At 38.2% G+C, this 22,377-nt stretch overlaps 3 protein-coding genes across 12 annotated transcripts in view; all 3 read left to right on the top strand.

Moving 5' to 3' along the window:
• Positions 1 to 2,286: 2,286 nt before the first annotated feature.
• Positions 2,287 to 5,198, top strand: pus1 (pseudouridine synthase 1). The gene is made up of 6 exons (XM_023274794.3): positions 2,287 to 2,613; positions 2,801 to 3,027; positions 3,108 to 3,245; positions 3,960 to 4,062; positions 4,184 to 4,884; positions 4,974 to 5,198. Exons 1-6 carry the CDS (start codon positions 2,550 to 2,552, stop codon positions 5,004 to 5,006), a joined length of 1,266 nt encoding a protein of 421 aa, XP_023130562.1. The 5' UTR covers positions 2,287 to 2,549; the 3' UTR covers positions 5,007 to 5,198.
• A 640-nt stretch (positions 5,199 to 5,838) lies between these two features.
• noc4l (nucleolar complex associated 4 homolog) lies at positions 5,839 to 14,505 on the top strand. Its single transcript, XM_023274795.3, has 15 exons — positions 5,839 to 6,022; positions 6,157 to 6,277; positions 8,245 to 8,351; positions 8,877 to 8,984; positions 9,114 to 9,263; positions 9,352 to 9,454; positions 9,598 to 9,632; positions 9,723 to 9,773; positions 9,878 to 9,989; positions 10,469 to 10,529; positions 10,676 to 10,786; positions 11,785 to 11,948; positions 13,519 to 13,607; positions 13,929 to 14,042; positions 14,158 to 14,505. The coding sequence occupies exons 1-15, from the start codon at positions 5,870 to 5,872 to the stop codon at positions 14,275 to 14,277; spliced, it is 1,599 nt and encodes a 532-aa protein (XP_023130563.2). The 5' UTR covers positions 5,839 to 5,869; the 3' UTR covers positions 14,278 to 14,505.
• A 157-nt stretch (positions 14,506 to 14,662) lies between these two features.
• rimbp2a (RIMS binding protein 2a) overlaps positions 14,663 to 22,377 on the top strand; it is a 73,685-nt gene continuing 65,970 nt past the window's right edge. For 7 of the 10 annotated variants that reach the window (XM_055019189.1, XM_055019185.1, XM_055019186.1 and 4 more), the window contains exons 1-3: positions 14,663 to 14,851; positions 16,776 to 17,270; positions 19,433 to 19,576. In XM_055019189.1, coding sequence (XP_054875164.1) covers positions 19,439 to 19,576 — 138 coding nt within the window. In that variant the 5' untranslated portion in view covers positions 14,663 to 14,851; positions 16,776 to 17,270; positions 19,433 to 19,438. Of the gene's footprint in view, positions 14,852 to 16,775; positions 17,271 to 18,578; positions 18,723 to 19,432; positions 19,577 to 22,377 lie in introns of those variants that run through there. The other 3 variants (XM_055019182.1, XM_055019183.1, XM_055019184.1) reach the window with 3 other exon arrangements.

Here is a 22,377-nt window from a genome sequence, read left to right as displayed (position 1 = left end):
GCCACTGATTTATGTACTAGGTCTCCAACGCTGAGACCCGGGTTCGATTCCCGTTCGCAACCCCGTGCTATATGAGTTGTTGTCATTCTTATTTCTACCCCATTGTCTGACTGTCTCTCACTACACCTATCCATCATTTTACTGAAAAAGACTACAACACTTATTTACAAATTTCCTGTTTATTTATTAAATAAACTTCTTGAATTTCTTACATCTTTTTTCCCATAATTTATAAAAGTTTGATTGTCTTAACTTTTTCCCTTTCATTTTATTGCTTCTTTTTTAGGTACTTTCTTTCTTTAATCTTCTTCTTTCTAAATTTTTACTCCAACCTTAACAATGTTATAAAGCCTTACATTACAATGAAAAAACTTCTATTGTAACAATCACAACTTAGTCAATTATTCACTTTATCCATTCAACTTATTTGTTTAGCACCTTTGACACAGGTGACAAAACTAAACAAGCACATAGAAAAAACTATGCTAAAACTATGATGACAACTCACACACATATAAAAACCTAATATTTAACATGTTCATAAAATCTGTTGTGCCCAGGGGATGGAGGAAATTTATTGAAACCTTCTTGGCCTCACACAGTCAATCATTTTCTATATTTACTTAATTTTCAGTCAAAGACAACTGGGAACTGCAGAGCAACACACCTCTGCACACAGCACCCTCTGCTGTTTCTAATTATAGAAAGGCATCATATACACACTTCATACAGACATCTGAAAAACCGTAAAGGCAGGGCGATGTTCTTCTTGAATAACAGCCACTCATTTGGTTTCCCATGGCTGGCACGCTAAGGGGAAGATTTTATGGCAGTGCACAAGAACACACACACTCACACACACTCCTCCTAATGCAATCAGTCATTATTATCTGCCCCCATGTTGTGCACCATAAATCTACTGGCTGACAGCTGTAGTCACCCTGACTCATGGGCTCCAAATCAGTGTGAAGAGCCCCAACATTGATGAAAGCGTTTCTCTCACCAGCATGGCACCAGCTGATGGCTCCAATCCAGGCCCAGTTTCATTACTACTCTGCGGTATACCTGAAACACCAGAAGAAGAAAAAAAAAAACACACTAATACTCATGGAGTTGATCCAAAACGAGCTGCGCCGAAGCCAAAGACACACCCATTTGTTTTTCTTTTGTGCCAACAGTCTTGTTGTTTCTAAACAATAAAACGGATTTTTACTGTGGTTTATAAATGTATTCAGCACTAACAAATTGTAATTATCTGATCTGCTTTCAAAACATGATAAAGCTCAAACAGAAGATTGAACAACTTTTTTCATGATATTCGAATTATATGACCAGCACCTGTAGTTGTATATAGTTTTACTTTTAGCCCTCCACTGTAGGAGAGGCCCACCACAGTTTGTACTTTGCACATTGTAAATAGTTTTGATTTTGCTGCTGACTCATAAACTATTTTGTGACTTATGTGATTGCATCATAACTTTTCATTTTGTCTGTTAAGACACTGGTAGGAAAAGAGTCAACAGTCTGAACCAAACAATTCTGTATTCCCTAATAATGTATTTGTGTTTAATGGGATTTAACATGTTTTAACACAAACTCCTTTATGGTTCATAATTCCGGTGACTGAATTACACCAAAGCAATACTGATTTATCAAACTGGAATTTTCTTAAAACAGCTGTTTTAATGTTTTGGCATTTAATTTTTTATTTAATCTTGCTAACCTTCACAAACAAACAATAGCTAGACACATCTACAAAAGTTTAGCACGGATGCGAGGACCCGTCCAACGCTGCTTGCAGCTTTAATTTAGAAATTATTATTTATTTTTCTCTCAAGATATTATCATACAATCATCCATATATTTTCAGCTGTTCCTGTCTAGCAATTTTGATCATGTTAGTATTTTATTTATATTATATTATATTATATTATATTATATTATATTATATTATATTATATTATATTATATTATATTATATTATATTATATTATATTATATTATATTATATTATATTATATGATATTATATTATATTATATTATATTATATTATATTATATTATATTATATTATATTATATTATATTATATTATATTATATTATATTATATTATATTATATTATATTACACTTTATGCCATTCTATGTTGTCATTTGTATAAGAAAATGAAAGATTTTGGGGGGAAAGCAGTTAAATTGATTATAATTCTTACATTGTCTAAATGGTTTTACTGCTGTGACGTCTGCAGAAACGAGAACAAGATGACTCTCGCGAGATTTTTTCAGAGGTCAAAGTTGGTAATGCCATGTGTGTACACCGCTTCAGCAACAGCACATTTCAGTAGGATACGGCTATAGTTTTTGCTTAGTCCACATCTATTTTTTTAATGAAGTCTTTAAAAGTCGTCCGTTAAGTACGCAGACGGTTTTAGTCGTTGCCAGTTTTAACTAACTAGCCTGTGCTAATTCGCGCTAGCTTCCTCCGTTCAGCTGATAGAGCAGTTTATATCTTTTAGCTGCAGGATCTTCTCATCATGGTTTAGAGGGACATGTTTAAAGCCCGACCGCTGCTGAGTGCCTTAGTTAACCACAGACAGAGGCTAGAGAGAAACGGTAAGTCAACCTAACAACAACGACAAATCTTCCACATCCCTTTTGTTTCCCTAAATGTTTAGTTTAAATCAGTGCAAAGTGTTTTGTCAGGCTCGTTAAAGCGTAATTCTCCGGTTATCCACTTAAGAGTGAGCTGGTAGTGTATGAGGACATTGTTATCATCACTAATATTTTGTTCGCTTTGCAGGTGGCTTTTCTAAGTTGTTTTGCATGATGAGTGAAGGATCTATTGATCAGCAGCCAGCGAAGCTGTTGAAGAGAGCCAATGAGGAAAACGAGGACTCCACTGAGAAGGTGCAGGCCACTAAAAGAGTAAAAACTGATGAGGAACACACTGAAGATGAAAAGAAGTATCCGAAAAAGAAAGTCGTCCTTCTTATGGCATACTCTGGGAAGGGCTACTATGGCATGCAGGTATGTTTTCTGTCTCTCAGTCAGCTCTAAGTACTTTTTCTAATTTTTTTATTTTTATTTAAATGTTTCTTTTGTTTCAGAGAAACCCTGGAAATTCTCAGTTTCGAACCATTGAAGATGATTTGGTGACTGCTCTTGTTAAATCCGGTTGCATTCCTGAAAACCACGGTGATGACATGAAGAAGATGTCTTTCCAAAGATGTGCTAGAACAGATAAGGTATGTTTTCATACATAATAGGAGTTCACTGAACATCACGCAGCAAAAAAAACATCAAACCTCCACTAAAAAATATGTTTGTAATGTAAGTTTTTCTACTATAATGTATCTGCATTACCATGTTGTTGCTTAGTGTGTGTGGTAATATGAACTATAGACCAGTTAGGGGTCGAAACATGCTGTGTATTGTGTATTTACTTGCTGCCTAGCTTGTTGTAATTTATCCAGTTTAAGAGCATTAATAAAAAGCAGCTGGGTTCTCTTTATTAGTCTTGAAGACTTTGAAGAGTCTTCTTGGTTTGCCTTTGTCTGAAGTTTGTACGATTATCATGACCTGGATGAAATGCATTCTACTGTATGTTTTTTTTATTTTTTATTTTTATTTAACCTTTATTTAACCAGGAGAGATCCTGTTGAGATTAAGAACCTCTTTTTCAAGGAGTCCTGGCCAAGATAGGCAGCAGCAAATAGAAAACACAGTTATGAAATTACACAGTTAAGACATGATTAAAATACGAGAAAAAAAATAATAACAATAATAATTTTACAAGCAAGTTATAAAAAACACGTGCAAGTTGTGGAAATGGCATCAAGAACTCGCAGTTTTGATTTAAAAAATGTTATTAATGATACAATAACATACATTTGTTTATCATTTTCATTGTTATAACTTTGTGACAAACTGTCTGTGTTTGTTCATGTGAATTTGTTTAGGGTGTCTCTGCTGCTGGCCAGGTGGTGTCTCTAAAGGTGCGGTTGATTGAGGACATCATTGAAAAAATCAATGAGAATCTGCCACCACAGATCAGAGTGCTTGGTGAGACACTGGTTTTAGAAGTAGTTTAGAATTTAGTAAATATTATTTTGACTAACAAGCACAGCATGTTTGAATAGTGAATGCCAAAGGTCATAATCTGTTTTTACTTTTGTGCCTGCAGGACTTAAACGGGTAACTCAGGGTTTCAATTCAAAAAACAACTGTGATGCTCGCACATACTCCTATATGCTTCCAACTGTGGCCTTTTCCCAAAAAGACTATGATACTGAGGATATATCAGCCTTTCGCCTGGAGCCAGAGACACTTCAGAGGGTGAACCGTCTTTTTTCCCTCTACAAAGGCACCCATAACTTCCACAACTTCACCTCCCAGAAGGCCCCAAGTGACCCCAGCGCTCGCCGCTACATCACCGAGATGTCCTGCGGTGAGCCTTTCGTCTGCAGCGACTGTGAGTTTGCTGTGATCACCGTGCGAGGCCAGAGCTTTATGCTGCACCAAATACGCAAGATGATCGGCCTGGTTATTGCAGTGATCAAGGGCTACGCGAAGGAGGCAGTGATGGAGCGGAGCTGGGGAGAGGAGAAGGTGGATGTTCCCAAAGCTCCAGGGTTGGGCCTGGTTCTGGAGAGGGTCCACTTCGACCGGTACAACAAACGCTTCGGAGGGGACGGGCTGCACGAGCGGCTGGAGTGGGATCGCGAGGAGGAAGCAATCACGGCCTTCAAGAAGTCTCACATCTACCCCACCATTGTTGAGACGGAGTGTCAGGAGGGCTCCATGGTCAGCTGGATGTCCACACTTCCTATCCATGACTTTGAAGCCACATCTGCTGGACCACGAGACAATAAGGATCTAAAACAAGTATGTGTTCATTCAGATTAGAGAACATTATTTATTTGATGCACTGATGTCAGTTCATCTTATTGATTCTTGCTCTCTTTTTCTTTCAGGACAATGCAGATGAGGGAAATGACTCTGATTAGGCCACTGTGCCTGAAGAAAGACGTCACATTTTCTCACCAAAACAGAATTTTTCTTTTGTTGGGGAAATTTCTTTCTTTTTACAGTTTGACATTACAATATCTGTTTTTTAGTAGGATTAAATCCTGTTACTCTTATACAAATGTTGTGAACAAACAACAAGGTAATAAAAGCCTCTTGGTTCTGTATTACAACCTGAATGTTTCCTTATATTCATTTGACAGTGAAGAACTACATTTAGATTAGTTAAGGTCTTGTACAGTGTCGTTTAAGGATACAGAAAAATGTCGATTATCATATGAGGACTAAGCAGTGCTGCTGCTTAGATAATCAGTTACAATCATGTTTTGGAAAATCTCAGCTTTATTAGTCATGTGCAGCTTTTCTGTTTTTATGTGATCACAAATCATGAATATAATTTTGAAACTTAATGACTGAGAATTCTTGAATGGTGTGCTTCCAAAATCTTCATGCGCTTTTATTATTATTCTTATTCCTGATTTTTTTTTTTTTTTTTTTTTTTACAAAAAACGATAGTCTTGCTCCACAAGATGTACTAACTCTGAAAACTTCACTTTGTAGTCACTAGGAGGCGGTACAATAGTTTTGTACTGCTGTCGCATTCAAACCTCGGTAAAGACTGAGTAAAATAGACTCCTATCTTTCGACTATAATTGCCTTACAAAGGTAATAATGAGATATGATATTTTAAAATGTGTGTATGTTTTATATACACACGTATATTTATGCAGTATACTTCGATTATGAGTTTAAATGTACACAAGAAATGTAATGTGTGTGCCTTCAGTCAAGAGTTCTGTTTTCCGTATTCTCGAAATGTAACACGAACGCGTCATCCGTAAGCATGGCGCCGGCCAGAAAACGCAACGTGAGTTCGGGAAAATCAACAGAACAAGGTGTAAAAACTGCTAAAATCGACCTGAACAGCACTGTCGAGCGCATACTGGAAAGCAGAAAGCATGCCAACGACGTTTTTGACATTTTCGAGTTCCTTCAGGTAAAACTCCAGCACTAAACCTTTTCCATTTGCTTGTGCTAAATACATGCTAATGTTAGCATCGTAAGAGAACTGAATACTGGTCTGAGTTAGAAAAGCGTCACTGTTCATGTGTTCTTCATGCCTGTTTGCAGTCAGAAAAAGAGAAGGAGGTTATCAGTGCTGTCAATGCGTGCAGCAAATTGTTTTGCACGTTGTTGGAAAGGAAAGAACTGTTTGTGGGAAAACTTCCCGGAGAAGAGGAGGCTTTAAGTGGTGAGTACAGGCTGACAATCTACTAGAATTATTAATGTTGCTGTGACCAGCATTGCTGCACCTACAGTTCATGAAGCAGACTGGATAGCAATTAAACAGCCCAGATTTGTGTCCTTTCCTTTGGGGTTGATTTTGGTTCTGCATCAGTTACTCTACTTAAATAAATGTACCAATAAACAAATGTAAGAAAAATACCCCAGCACAAGCAAAAGGCCTGTATGAAAAATCCTAGATAGATAGATAGATAAATAAACTTTATTTCTGTCCCAAACGATGACAGAAATCCTTCTTTGACAATGCGCCAACAATAAATATACAACACATATAAAAACATGCTTAAGACACAAGCTCACAAAGTACAGACGTCTAGAAGAAATGTTAAAAAGAAACAGCAGCTGATTAAAAAAATATATGCAGTGTTCAGTGTCTTATTTCATTTTGTTCAGGATGGTTATTGCAGTGGGAAAAAAGGATTTTTATAGATGTTTTTGCAGGCCAGTGGGACTTTGTAACGTCTGCCTGATGGAAGTAACTGGAAGGAGTGATGGAGGGATGAGAGGGTCCTCTGTGATCAAAGAGTGGTTAAACAGTTCAGAGACATGAGTTTGTGGTGAACCAGTGATTTTGCTGGTCTGATTAACAATACGGGAGAGTTCTGTTTTGTGTTTAGTGGAGAGGGAGCCGTACCAGGGTGAAATGTTGAATGTGAGGATGGATTTAATGAGTGAGGTGTAAACTAGGGTTAAAATGCCTCTGCTGACTTTAAAAGTCCTCAGTTTCCTCAGCAGGTGATGGCGCTGTGATTCACAAACGACAGGCTGGTGTCGATCTCTGTTCCCAGGTATTTAAAAACTTCAACCCTGGATACTGAGGGGTGTCACAGATTTACCTCTTCCCCCACAGCACAACTCCTTTGTTTTTGCGATTTTAAGCTCAAGAAGTGAGCCAACAGATGTTGTCTGCATATTTAAAAAGAGTCGTTCCTCCACTGTTACAGGAGATGTTGTTGGTGCACACAGAGAAGAGAATGGGGGATAAAACACAACCTTGAGGGGCACCTGTGTTTAAAATCAACTTGATGGACTTAAAACCATTTAAAAACACTTGTGGCCTGTCAGGCAAAAAACTGTGAGAGTTGGTGCAGTGGGGTGTCTGTGCACACTATTAAAAGCAGAGGACAAATCCATGAATAAAATCCTGGTGTGGGGGTCCAGTTGTTTGGTGACAGCATCTGAAAGTGTGAGACATGCATCTTCTACTCCTACTTAAGCAAAAGCGTATTACCATTAGCAGCAAAATTTGGTGAATGGATTGGTCCCTCTGACTGGTATGTATAAGTTTAGTAGATTGTTAATACTGAGGCATTAGTGTGTCCGCATGTTATAGCTGCTGCAGTTGGAGCTTTCTGAGCTATTATGTTAAGGTTTTTATACAGAAACACCAGATAAAAAGTTGTAGGATTTGTGAGCGGGAAGAAGAAAAATCTAAATAATGATACACAACTTTCTTAGCAATATTTAGACTTTTTCTAATCTCTAATATTATGTTGTGATATTGGATCATTTGAAAATGAACTTGAGAGGGGAAAAACACAGTTTGATGGTGTTGTAAACAACCCAGCCATTTGGAGTGTGACCCACAACTACGCACTACTTTCTTGTAAGACATCAGAAGTCAAAAATGTTGGGAACCGCTAGTCAAATCTTTAGCAATGCTTTGCATATTAATCACTGTGCAAAATCTTCATCCTAATAGTAACTCAAGCTGTCTGATACATATAGTGGAGCAGAAAGTACAACATTTCCCTCTGACATATATTGGATTGAATGTATAAAATCGCGTACAGTGGAAATACTCAAGTTAATACTCAATGTGTGTACTGAAGTACTTGCTTTTCACCAGTGGTAAACTCGCACTGAAGCTGTAAATCATCAATTCATTCAGTTTGTCTCTTTTTTCTCATCCAGGAGAGCACAGTGCTGAGGAGAAGTACCGGATGTTCATGCGACATCGTTACAACAGTTGTGTGGAGATGCTGCTTGAGCACATAAGCCATGAACTGCATGACGTCAAGGTGAGTCGACTTTAAGTTTTAAATATTTCCCTCCTTTGGGTAAACGTTCATCAAAGATCATACATAAACAACATTTTCTGCACATTAAGTATTATCCCAAGTGAAAGTCAACGTGATTCTGTTTTTGCCGTTCTGTCTCAGGCAGTGCATGTATGTTTTGTTCATGAGTTTAGTCACTCATTGCATTGTACTAATGGATTTCAATGGTGCTACTGTTCTGTAAATGCAAACATTCTTGACGTCTGTTGATATCCTTCTATTTTTTTCAACATGGACCTAATAAATAATGATTCTCTGCAACCTGGTTTATTATTATTAATTGTTGTTTTTATTGGTTAAAGTTAATAAAGGAGTTTTTGTCTTGAAAACTGCCACAGCACCGCAGTTTCAGTTCTGCGTTTATGGTTTTAGAGCTGGATATTTGTTTGTTGTTTTGTAATTCATAATTATGCAATGTTTGGGAACCTTAGTAAGGAAATATCCTTACTAAAAAAAAAATAAATAAAAATTACTATCCAAATATAGGAGAGTGCCCTGTGCTGCCTGATTAAGTTTGCAACAGCAGAAGGACAGCATCCTCTTGAGCACTTGGACTGGAGTGAACATTACAGCTTCCCGAGAGAAATGATCCAGGTAGGATTTTAGCTTTCATACTATTCTGTTCTTATAAGCCAGAACAGAAAAAATGTTTTTGAAAAGATCAAATGATGTAATTACTGATACAGGCACTTTTCTGATGTCTCTGTTTTCTTCTGTGTTCAGGCAGTGGTGGACAAACTTCTGTCTAAAACCACAGACAACGCTTTGCTCATCTCCAGGTTCCAGGAGTTTCTTGAGATGGAGGATTTGCGTTATTATGTAATGAGCTCCGTTCGCGATCACATAAGCAAAGTCATGGACAAAAACAAAGGGGTGAGAAAAAGCGTACCTCTGCTGCTGTTTTCTGTGTCGTACAGTGTTACCTGGTTTGCTGAAACTGCTTGTTCATTGCTTCTCTCAGGCTGTGCTGCCAGTTTATCAGAACAATGTGTTCTTGCTGTTGTCCAACATCAATATGCCAAGAAAGGAGTCAGAGCTCACCAACTTTATGGTCAAACAAGAAGGTGAGACTTGTGTTTTTCTAAAATGCCATGTTGTTTTAATGTGAGTCTCTATTTTGTGATGTTGTGGATGTGTCTGTGTGTGGAAAAAGACAATTTTTTGTTGTTGTTTTTGTAAATAGTTAAAGCATTGTGTCATTTTTCAGCCAAGCACGAGGACTGGAAAGCTGCTAAACTGAATGTAAGCAAAGTAGTTTATCACATCTTTATTTTCCTGCTTGCAGCTCAGGTGTTTCCTGAATAAACTGTTAAATGTTGTACCTCCCCTCAGGAACACAAACGTGCCTTTGAGAGGATGTGGCTCGGCTTTCTCAAGTATAAGGTAAATATTTAGTTTGTACAAATACTACTTTTCTGGGCACGTTTGTGACAATCTTTCATCAGGATCATGTTTTGTCTCATTAATGTTTCGTGTCTCTGCTGTAGTTGCCAGGCAGCATGTATAAAAAGGTCCTGGTGATCCTCCATGACTCCATTTTGCCGTACATGAGCAAACCCACGCTGATGATTGACTTCTTGACTGCTGCTTATGACGTTGGTAAGTTATGCAAGAGGCTCTAAAGTGACGACACTCCCATGACCATGAAGGCATTACCACACCTGGTGAAGGTATGCCCCGCAGAATTTTAGAGTCAATGACTTAGACCTCAACAATTCTTCTGTCCTGTCAGAGTTTTTAAGAACATCGGTGTCCATAATCGGACTCCTGCACTGGTTCTGAACCAGTTTTCCTGTTTTTTTAAGATTACTGGAGCTGTGCACATTAATAAACATTTCTGTAAATGTGCCATGTAAGCCTATTGGATCATTTTTGACTCTAGTCATTATAGAAAACTACATTACGCTTAAAACAAAGCACTTTTTGGTTATCTAAACATGTATTAATCTGGTCACATGCTTGATTGGCTATAAAAATGCAGAATTTGCCAGGTAGGTAAGTAGTGTTAGCATGTGTTCAGCCACGACTACAGCTTTACTTTCAGGTAACCATCACACTGTTCTGTTTGTGTCGACCAGGTGGAGCGATCAGCCTGCTGGCCCTCAATGGCCTTTTTGTCCTCATACATCAACACAACCTGTGAGTATCCTGTGAAATATACGTTTCCTTGATCATTTTGAATAGAAAGTTGAGCACTGAGACTTCATTCTGAGTTTATACAGAACAACAATGGACTGAAAGATATTTTAAATTACATGAATAATGTATGTTGTACGTGTTTGCAGAGATTATCCTGATTTCTACAAGAAGTTGTACAATCTTCTTGAGCCGTCTGTCTTCCATGTGAAGTACAGAGCACGTTTTTTCCATCTAACCAACATCTTTCTCAGCTCCAGGTAAAATCATTCATTTTTTAACCACAGTTTTATCCAGTTACGGTTGTTTGGATCTGTTCTGTCACAGCTGTGTGCAGAGATACAGTTGCAGTTAATACTATTAGTAGTTGACATGCAGTACTTAAGTAATAGATTAATAGCCATATTTACAATACAATACAATGCAATAACTTTATTGTTTATTTACAATACAATATAATAAAGTTATTATTTCACTGTGCAACTCCACATTTTTGTTGTTGTCATCATATTTGTCCAAACAAATGTACTTTTAGTTGTACCAGGCATTAAAATGAACAAGAAATTGAAGAAAACAAGGGTGGTCTAATAATTATTTCCATGACTGTGTAAATACCTTGGGACCATATTTGGCGGAAAATTTAACTTTGATGAAAACTGTCTGCAGAAAGGTCCGTCAGCACCTTCGCTGCCTCAGAAAACTCAACATTTCCACACTGACCGAACAATCTTGACTCAGTTTTATCATTCTTTTATTGAGTCTGTTTTATCTTTTTGCTTGTAAGTGTGGCTCAGTCAGACCTCTGTTACAGAGAAAAACTCACTGAACCAAATAGTCGTCACTGAGCTCAATAAGAAATAGTGACATTTGTTCTTTATTTTATTTGATTCTATTTATTTATCCTTTTTCTTAGCTCTATTTGTCATTGTGACTTTTAAATTTCATGTTCTTGTCTTGGTTTTTATCCCAGAGATTGCTTTTATTTCCCTAAGGTTTTTTTTCATTGTGTTTTATTTTTATTTATCTTGATCTTATTTATTTTATCTTATCTTTTTACTTGTCCTTGCTGCTATATGGTGAATGACGGAACACTGAGCACTTTTCTGTCTTGTCACTTGGATCAAGTACCTGCCTGTCAGGTTCAATGTGTGTTTTGTTACGGAATGCTGAATGTCACCACTTCTTTCTGCAAAACAAATCTACCCACGGGTAGATTAGTAATTAATAAAGTAACCTTGAACCTTGTGTTTGTCTCCAGTCACCTGCCGGTTTACCTGGTGGCAGCATTTGCCAAACGTCTGGCTCGTCTGGCTCTCACAGCGCCACCTACAGCTCTTCTGATAGTGCTGCCTTTCATCTATAACCTGATCCGTCGCCACCCGTCCTGCAGGGTCCTCATCCACAGGCCCAGCACAGAAGATGGTGAGTGTCAGTCTGACTTCTGTATTGTGATTGGGATTACTCATGATGTCTGCAGCAATTCAAAATGTGTGCACAGTTAAATTCACTATACAGTCATGGAAAAAATTATTAGACCACCTTTGTTTTCTTCAGTTTGTTGTTCATTTTAGTGCCTGGTACAACTACATGTATATTACATGAAGAATACAATGAACATGACAAAAAATGCAGCTGATTCCATCATACTTTATGTCATATTTGAAATGCTTCAGCTTCATTGTATTCCAGGGTATATAAGAGGACATTTAATGTCATCAGCAGCACATGCAAAGGTGTAGAGTGGTTTCCTGCTGACATTCAAGCCGTAGCACAACTCAGAAGTTGTCAGCTCTCACATAATGCCTAAAACTAAAGAATTATGTGAGGCTACAAAGGCAGCCATCTTGGCATTGCTGGAAATTGGCATGAATGAGAGACAGGTAGCGAAAAAACTGAAGATCTCCAAGACAGCCGTTCATTACACCAAGAAAAAACAAGCCCAACATGGTTCTACCAAACTGCTAGCTGGTCAGGAAACATCTTTCTACCCACCAGATGACGTCACTCATCCGTTCCTATGTCAGGAATCGTCCTCAGACCTCCAGGGACCTTAAAAATGAATCCAGTTTTCAGTTGATGTCCACTCCAGCCAACTTACTGGTTAGGAGGAAACCTGGAGAAGCTACAAACCAGACTGTCTGCCCCTACAGTAAAGCATGGGGGTGGATCAGTGACCATCTGGGGTAGTTTCAGTCTGGGTGGAACAGGGCCAATGAACCAGGTCATGTTTGGGGTTACTCTAGAAAACAGTCTTCTTCCATCAGCTGGAAAACTCTTTCGTGCCTCTAATGACTGGATTTTCCAACAAGACAATGCCCCTTACCACACGGCAAAGTCAGTTAAAGCCTGGATGGAGAAGCAGAACATTGGAACCATGCCTTGGTCTGCTCAATCACCAGATCTAAATCCAACTGAAAACCTGTGAGAAATCATCAAATGTAAAATAGAGAACCACAAGTCCAAAGACAAAGCAAATGTGTTAGAATGAGTGCAACAGGAATGGGCTGCTGTGACAGCAGAACAATGTCAGAAGCTGGTGGAGAACATCCAAGATGCATGACTGCAGTCATCAGAAACAATGGTTATGAATCAGACTAACTCCTGTGTGGATCATGTGACTAAAACAGACAGAGAAGAAAACATGGAATCCTAAAAGCTGTTTTTGGCAGAACAATGCCATAGCTATTGATGGAAGAACTTATATGATTTTATTTATTATCAAGAAAACCATCAAAAATGTCCAGGTATCAGCTCTGAAATTAAATTCTTATGAGCCATTTTTGTTGTTTTCATTATATTTGTTCAAACAAATGTACCTTTAGTTGTACCAGACATTAAAATGAACAAGAAACTGAAGAAAACAACTGTGGTCTAATCCTTTTTTTCATGATTGCATTTGAAGCAGTTTGTCAGAATTTTACTGGGATGTAGAGTGTTTTCTACAACACAAGGTAATTTTGGGATATATGAACATGTTTATGTCTGTTAATAGTGGCAGAGCCTCTTGAGGACCCGTATCTGATGGATGAAGAGGACCCTGCTCAGTGCTGTGCCTTAGAGAGCAGCTTGTGGGAAATTAAGGTGTGTATGTTATGGCTCTGGATTCACAAACCAATCACCTGTGACACTGATGACAACGCTTACAGTTCATCTCAATATTTCTTATTTCGGAAAACAAGATGAAGAAACGTAATGTACAAACGGAAGGCTGTTTTGAATAAATAAAAAGCTAGTTTATTTGTCTTTAATGAGGAACTTCTTCTCGACAGTGGGTATATACGTAACACAAAGAAGTAACACATACAGACAAAAATACAGGTTTCACTGCTAGCCCTTGTGCTGGAATGTACCAGAAAGGAAGAAACTTTGAACTAGCACGTTTTCTCGTCTCTCTTGCTGTAGATGCTGCAGAAGCATTACCATCCAGATGTGGCCAAAGCTGCAACGTTGATCAACACGCCGCTGCCACAGCAAGAGGACGACATCGATGAGGTGCTGGAGACAACAGCATTTGAGGTGATGAGACACTTTCAAAATTGGGTTTCCTAATGTTTGTGCTGTTTAATTTATGTGAGTTTGCTTAAGTAATGCTAATACTCACCTAAGTTATGTGTCCCATGTTGTTCTGCAGTTGATGGAGAGAGACCTGAAGCATTCTCAGAACAAGAACGTCCCGTTGGAGTTTGAAACGGCCACACAGCTACTGAAAGGAGGCGGAGATGTGTTGGGGCAACACTTCTGTCTGGTTTAAAACAAGTCTCTCGTAATTTTTATAGCAGTTTGGACTTAGCAGGAACAGACACACCTTTCTTAAAAATCCATGATATGAAAGTCTTTTTGAGACCAGCACCAGCAGCATCGACAACCTGAGCAACAAGAAGAACAGAATTTCCTTTTAATCCTATTTTCAGATTTTTCTCTTCTTGTTGTCTTTGATGTGTGATCACTGTACAACAATAAAAACTTTTTACAGAGCTCATGTTTAGATAAAAAATGACTTTCTTCTTTTATTTTCCTCTCAAATTCCTCTAATTTGTAAAGCATTGAATTTTCCTTGGGATTAATAAAGTGTCTGTCTCAGTGAAAGGAGTTACAAATTAGAGGAATTTGGTGTAAAATAATTTGACAAGGTATAGGTTTTTTGCTTAAAGTTATTTTTTGGCTTTATTTAACAGGTTAGTGAAGAGGCAGACAGGAAAGAATGAGGGGGAAGACCAGCAGCAAAGGTCCGTGAGCTTGAATCAAACCCAGGCCGCTACGTCGAGGAATGTAGCCCCTGTTTAGGGGTCACCCACTCAACCTGTTGAGCTATCGGGGCACGCAAGGTATAGGTTTTAACACTTTTGCATTGCTGAAATGATCACTCATAATGCGAAGTTACCATCAAACTTTTGAGCTCTGTAGTGCTTTGTGTTTAGCGTTTTAAATTCATGGTTAAATCTAGTCTACAAGACCCACGTTTGCTCAGCCATTTATTATAGCAGTGATAACGGGAGAGTCAGTGTTGGTTTTCTGTTCTTTTCTAGTGATGAGAAACATAAATATGAATGAATGTTAATCTGTATCTGCTGGATGTGTAGTGCAGTTCTTAGCAGGGCCGGAGCGGGACTCATTTTCAGCCCTGGAGTTTCATGCCTCAGACCGGCCCTCTTTAGATCACGACCTATTATTATCATTAAAATCATGTAATTATAACCTCACATGTTAAGTCTTCAATAGTGCACTGTTCTGTAAAGCTTGTAATTCAGTGTATTTTTTGAAAATATTTCCAATTCAGTGCAAGTAAGGGCTGCTTCACAACGTGGATTTATTTCAACAAGAGTGTACATCTCCAACATTATTCTTTACAACAATATCAGAATCTATATTCTGTTCAACTAAGTGTTCATAGATATCCAAACCTTAAAAAGGAAATAAAAGAATAAATAAAAATATGTAATACTAAATTTTCAAAAAAAATGTTGCACTTTAACACTATCATTTCTTTTTCCTCTGCAAGGAAACAGCTTCATCACAACTTAGATTTCACAAATATGAGGACATCAGTTAAAGGGCAAATCTCCAACACTATTCTTTACAACATCAGAATGTATGTGTGTGTATCCTGTGACTGAGGGTGAGCATCATCTTCATCTGTCTCATTCCTAACTTGTGGTTCAGGTTTCTGCTGCTGTAATCAGTCCCTGATTGATTCTGCTCTCCCTTTTATACTTCCTCCAGTTTCCCTAGACTCACCTGCACCTGTATCACAATAAATAATCTGTACATGCATTTTGACTTAACCAAATAAGATCATTTCAATGGCAAAATTTGCAGGCTTATTTCATATTACTTTCATTCTATTGCGGGCTTTGTATATTTACTATCTTCCTTTTAATGATTAAAAAAATAAAATGGGTCACTGCTATTTTTTGGGCATAGAAAGTGGTTATATTGGAACTAATGCTTGCTTGTTCACACACACTGTTACAACAGCTCACCTGTTCCTTCCATACTGACAGGAACATTCCCCTCATCACTACTGGCTCCTGGCTCTGCTTCTGACACTAAGTCACATTTTAAAAATGCTCATAATTCTCAGCACAAACCTCCCCTTTTTATAAAGCCTTTTGATCAGTTCAGGTCAGTTTCATTAATGTAGAGCTGAATCATGTAGCATCTCAGGGCACTTTTCATGCAGAGCAGGTATACATTATACTCTTCATTATATTAATTCTGATAATATTCACTCAATGAACAATCCTACCTTCCCACTCTGGACTTGTGGGCTCATGGCTGCTGCTTGGTGCTGGATTTCTTCTGACTCTGAGAGGCTACAAGACAAAGTTTCCCAGTTATGTGGTCACATCATACTATTATTTAAATGATGTTATGTTATATGCCACAATGCCACACAATTCATTGACTTGATAATTAACTTGAATGGGGGTTTGCAGGAAAAGTTCAACATCTTATCGTACCCGTTTCATCGTCTTCATTTGTCCTTTCAAACAGCCAGCACATTTTAATGAAAAAGTCTACAGTTTCAGCACATTTGTCTGCGTGTGTTTAAAGAGCTTGCCTGGTTCTTAGTAACGTTTAAGCCATATCAGCTTTATAAGGTGGTAAATGTCAGGGCTTCTTTGCATATTTTCACATATTTGGAACAAAATAAGGAAGTCAGGAGATGCCAATCAAGCCCAGACTCCATGTGCCTGAAGAAAGCTGGTCAGGTGACAAGTGAAAACTTATCTGCCTTCATTTTTTCAGAGTCCTGGGTTAACTCCACAACAGGGAAACGCGCCATGATTTTCCATAATGAGGCCGTTCTCCCCTTGATCAGGTGAGAGTTTGGCCTTAAATGCTCTTTTTTTCCTCCCCTTTCCTGTTCATATTTCATCCTCTCATTAAGTGTGCCATATGGGCACACAGCAGGCAGCCTGGGTACAAGAACGCTGTGAGAAAATTCTGAATCATAACTGACTTCTGTTTCAAAAGAGCAAGTCATATCAGGGAGAAGCTGTGTACCTACAGACAGCCTCACACGCTAAGAAGCACCAAAACACATTTGAAGCACACCGGAAGCTACAGAGTCTGCAGTGAATCCTGCTGTTTGGAAGCTTGTGTTTGCAGGTTTTGTGACTTGAGGACTGCAGGGCGGACGCACGGCACTGGACTCTGTCAGAAGCAGGGAAGTGAGAAGCCGAAAGAACACAAGCCACTGTGAAGAGGAATGAAAGAAGCTCAAGGCCGTTTATTACATGGGTAAGAACAGTAGCATGTGCTCCTTGATATTTAATAGTGGGCAGTATGTGCAGTTTGTTTGGGTTTTAATTTTGGTCTGTTTCTGAGTGTGCAATGTGCAGATCACACTTTCTCCAGGTGCTGAAACTTGACTGCATGCATTAGCAGCTTCAGAAACTTTAACTTGGAGCAGGCTTTCAAAACTACCTTGTGAAAATACTTTTTCAAAGAATGCATGCCTAACATCTGTTTGTTTCTGGTTTTAATTAGGTATGAGTAATTACATGTAAACAGTGCAACAAAGAAGAGTTGTTTGCCCAGAGTCTAGATGAGCTCACTGCACAGGGCCACAGAGGAGGGAGGTGCTTTCAAAATGCTTTAGAATAAAGCAGCAGCATATTATGAAATCCAGCAAAGTAATGCCTTGATATATTAGTTAACAAGAAGATTTGAAATGAGAACCCTGTTCAGGCAGAACTCTCTCCTCACACTTCATAAATCTGTGATAGAGGCGCTTCGCGTAGGGTTTGTAGAGTTTGTGGCAGGATGGGACATTTCTGCATAAATCTACAGGACTCGTAAGCTTTGTGTGCTGTTGTTGTTGTTGTTGTTGTTGTTGTTGTTGTGTCTGTCCTCCTCCTCCTCCACAATCCCCTGCGAGGAAATAGAAGCTGTCCAAGGTGAGTCAGCACCGAGAATCTGTTTGAACATTTGGCTACGGCTCTGAGAGAGATAATGGAAGAGGTGGCCAATTAATTTAAGAGGCTTTTTCTACTAAAACAAAAAAAACAAAACAAAACACTCGTATACCGTTTTTGTGTGTTAGTTATTTACAATCTGTTGTTGATTGTATCCAAAAAGGATTTTATGTTTTGGAAATCAGAAATGGTTCATTTATGTTTTACAAAATCAGCTTTTGTTCACAGTTTTCGATTATTACAAGCGTGTTGCATCAGTCTAAAATACTGAAATCAGACATTTGGATTTTATTACGATGCAGCAGCATCAGAGTCAGATAAGGCAAATATACAAGCAGCTTTAACCTTCTCAATCGTACTGTATTGTAGTTCCAGTGAATACAGTATTCCTGTGTGTTTGCACAGAGGTACACAGCAGGTCAACTTAGATGGGGATTTAGCTGCAACTGATAAAAGCTGATGCTCGCTTCATGCTGCCCTCGTCATTGTGTTGCTGTGCTACAGTAATCCTCTCTTATGTAACTGAGTGGAGCTCTCTCTCTCACTAACCACACGAGTTCACATGCACATGGGCTCCCACATGCACATATCAATCATACCAGTCAGCACCTACAAATACATGTAGACGAGCTGATGCAGGTGATGTTAAACTGGAATAGTCATTTAATATGTGGCTGACTGTACTCTTAGGTATTTATTATGCACCTAAAAATGAACTGACAATAAGAAGCAAGTTATGTGACTTTTTAATGAAAGAAGATGAAGGCATTATACAGTAAGTGCAAAAGTTGTTTGTTAGATGTATTATTTTACTGTGCAGTAGGCCATATCTGTCATTCTTTGGGTTTTTACTAACTTTGTTAACTTTGTTAATGCAATTGCATGTTTTTGTTAGCTAAACTACAACTGTTTGTATCCACTCAACTTATAATTGGGGAAATAAGTGACAGCAAACTGGAGTCAAGCATATATATATATATATTACACAATATCCGGTAATTTATCATTTTATTAACTGTCAAAAATTTTCACTCTGTTATTTGTTTGAATTAATGGGGATTTGTTACTATGAGCTTTTTACATGATGTTTTATGTGTAAAAATGACACTGAAAGAATTCAAATAAACAGCAAAATTATGTTGCAAATGTGCTCAACGTAAAGTAAAAATACTTATTAATAAGATGCATTTGACTCTACATAGCAAAAATACTTTCATGCTGCACTTTTTTATGTGAAATTTAGCAGAAATAAGGTAAAAACTTGAAACTTTCAAAGTGTAGCACTCAAGCAAATTATTCATTTGGATGCTTGTCAAAATGCCACAGCATGTGTTTAAAGTACTGCACATGGTGTATGTTCTTCTGTGTATGTGCTTACTGTGCATTTACTGTGTTAAATCTACATTCAGTGTTTGTATGGAGGTGCGATTAGAGTGTGAGGTTCGCAGTATGGATTCAGCATCTGACGTGAGGCTGGTTTTGCAGGTGATAATGCGGGATCACGAGTCCAGTACTAATGTGGAGGATCTCCTGAGGCAGTCTCAGATGGAGTTACAATGGATCCAGAGACAGCTGGCCATGATCGCTGCCAGAAACATACACCATCATCACCTGCACACCAAGGGCAAGGTACTGTCACACCGTGTATAGTGGGCCGGTGTTACTACTGCTACTACAGCCTAGACAAAAGCTACAGAGGGGACATTATTCTGAATGTTTGTCTTGAATAAATTGGAGTAAAACTGCAGTAAAATCTTATTAGATCTGTGACTGTTGAATACTACTAAACTACCAGACCCCAAAACAAAGCCAAAGCTCACAGAAAAATGAAGGCTAGAATTCAACATTGTTGTCTTTGATTGCGAAACTACAAATGCATGGTTGATGTACTAATGATAATGTGCAATTAGCGTATGGTGGTGACCCTTAAGTGTGAAAATTAGGTTATATTTCATTTAAATTTTTAATTAAGATTTCTGCATACTGGTTTCTAAATTACTTTTAGAATATTACCCTATTCAGTAATGATTAGCAGCCTTGATAAACATGTTCTGATGCTGATATCAAGCAGGATTCCTCTCAGAAATCTGGTACAAAAGGGAAAACTTCTCACCCTGATCCTAATGCACATCACTGTGATGTAACATTACTGTTGTTTAAGTTCCCACTTTTCTGCTCTGATACAACAGTTACAACACAGAGGTGGGAATATGTAATGCCATTAACTGTGATGCATATATTTTAATTTCAACCACATAAACTGACCCCAAGTAAGCCAGGATAAGGCTCCAGCCCTCAGCAATCCTAATGAGGATTTAAGCAGTGTATAGATAATGGATGGATGGATAATATTTAGCCCTGCATGCAATGTAAATACGTCAAATTCCCACTTGAAGGGCACTCAACTGCCTGAATTTAAAGAAAAAATTACATCCATAAATGATGTGCACACCGCTTAATCCTCATTAGGGTCACAGCGGGGCTGGAGTCTATCCCAGCTGACTTAAAGTAAAGGCAGGGGACACCCAGGACTGGTCACCAGTCTATCGCAGGGCATAGAAAAAACTTAAAGAAAAACATTACACCCCATTTGGATTTCACTGATAATGAACAAGAAGCTCCTTTAAGAATATTTTCCAAACAATGCAATGACAAAGTGCAATAAAAATTCATGATGGCTGTACATTACAATCAACATTGTTCCATCTTTGTTTATTTTATTGCTGAATGTTATTTAATCTCATCCTTGCCGTTTCTTAACACAGTTGTTGGGTCAAGACTTTAGTGTTTCTGGCCTCAAATCTGTCATTTTCAATAATCCTTTTTATCTTATCTGATCTCAGTAAATGTCTGCTGCTTTGTTTTTGTTTTTAACTCTTCTTATGCTGGAAAGTTTTCAGGAGCTTTGATGCCAATGTATGATTCATTCAGAATTTAATTGTGCTTTGTTAAAGCTGAAAGATAGATTCTCCATCAGCATCCGTCAGCTGTGTCACTTGCCCTTTATAGGGGCATGAGCTGCTCCAGGTCTTTAACACATAGGCCAGAAGAGGACAGCATGCTTCTAAAAAACACTAAGTTGAGAAAGAGGCCAGGCAGCAATGTGGGTCTAAAGGTAGAAGCTTTTTGAAGTAGTTAAATGACTCTTTAGCCTTCAGCTGTTTGCATATTTAAAGGGGCCAGTGCATATTTCTGCCCCATCCAGTTTCCATCTGCTCCTGAACCCCGGTCTCACAGGGCTTCATGTCATGCCTGGAAACCAATTCACTGCGAGAGTAATGCATCTGCAGTAAAGATGGGAACAGACAGTGAGCAAGTGTTGCTAGGCAACAGAGTAGAACGGAGCGTACGTTCTGCTTTCTCTTCTCACTCATGCACAATTAGTGTCTCTTTGTTTGTGTCCTCTCCTCCGTCCCAGAGTCAAACAGAACAGCTATCAACAGAAAGCATCAAGGGTTGATGTAACCTTTAGCAGAGGTGAAGAGAGCAAAGGGATTCTTGTATGTGTGTTATTCCCAGGAACACCAGTGTAAAATTGGTTTTAATCCTTAGAAAAGTTACAGGCAGAATAACCAACAGTTGAACACAATGATGGCTGAACTATAGTGAGGTGAAGAGAGTACTTTGCAAAGGATTAAAGTCCATTTGTGGTCATTGATTAAACCCCTGAAAATGCATCTGTATATCAAAGATATTTAGAAGCTATTCCTTCCTGTCTTAAATGGGCTTCAATGTAACTCTACACCTTTGCTTCCACTCCCTATCTGACATCTACTCGCTTCAGCTCGAGCACACCAGCTCTCCTCAAACACTGTAAATCTATTCTAACCAGTGGCATGTTGAATTGCTGAAGTATTTCAGCCAATACACAAGTTGGACACTGATTCTAAAGAAGGAAATTAAGATAGGATTACATAATATAAGATAAGATACAACACAACAAAACTATACTAATCCTGAAATAAATTCTTGTGCCAGGTATTGCTCTGAAAAAACAAATGATACAAACATAAGAAACTCAGTGCCTAAAAGTAAAAAACAGTGAGATATACGATACATTGCTAAAGTAATAGCATAGAACAGGCTAGAAGGCTAGAATAGGCCGAACAGAACAGTAAAACGTAATACTGGCAATTATACAGGGGTAATAATTGCATATAATGATGAGAAAATTAGATGAAATATTATATTGTAGACATCGCACAAATTATTATGGAAAATTTCACTCTGAAAGTTGACAGAATTGGCTCTTTAAAGTTACGTATGAAATTCTGGATGTCTGAATCCATGTTCATCATGACGCTGAGTGTTTATTTTGCTCATCATGTGTCTTATAGCATACACAAAATACCATATTGGCATGTTAACAAGGTAAAAAACAAAAAGAGCTTCAAGGGGTATTTAAGGCACTAAAATCAAAGCAAGGATCC

The sequence above is a fragment of the Amphiprion ocellaris genome, chromosome 17 (assembly GCF_022539595.1).
Source record: "Amphiprion ocellaris isolate individual 3 ecotype Okinawa chromosome 17, ASM2253959v1, whole genome shotgun sequence".
NCBI classification, from domain to species: Eukaryota; Metazoa; Chordata; class Actinopteri; family Pomacentridae; genus Amphiprion; species Amphiprion ocellaris.
Note: the sequence above shows the minus strand (reverse complement) of the source record. Positions and strands in the feature narration are given on the sequence as shown.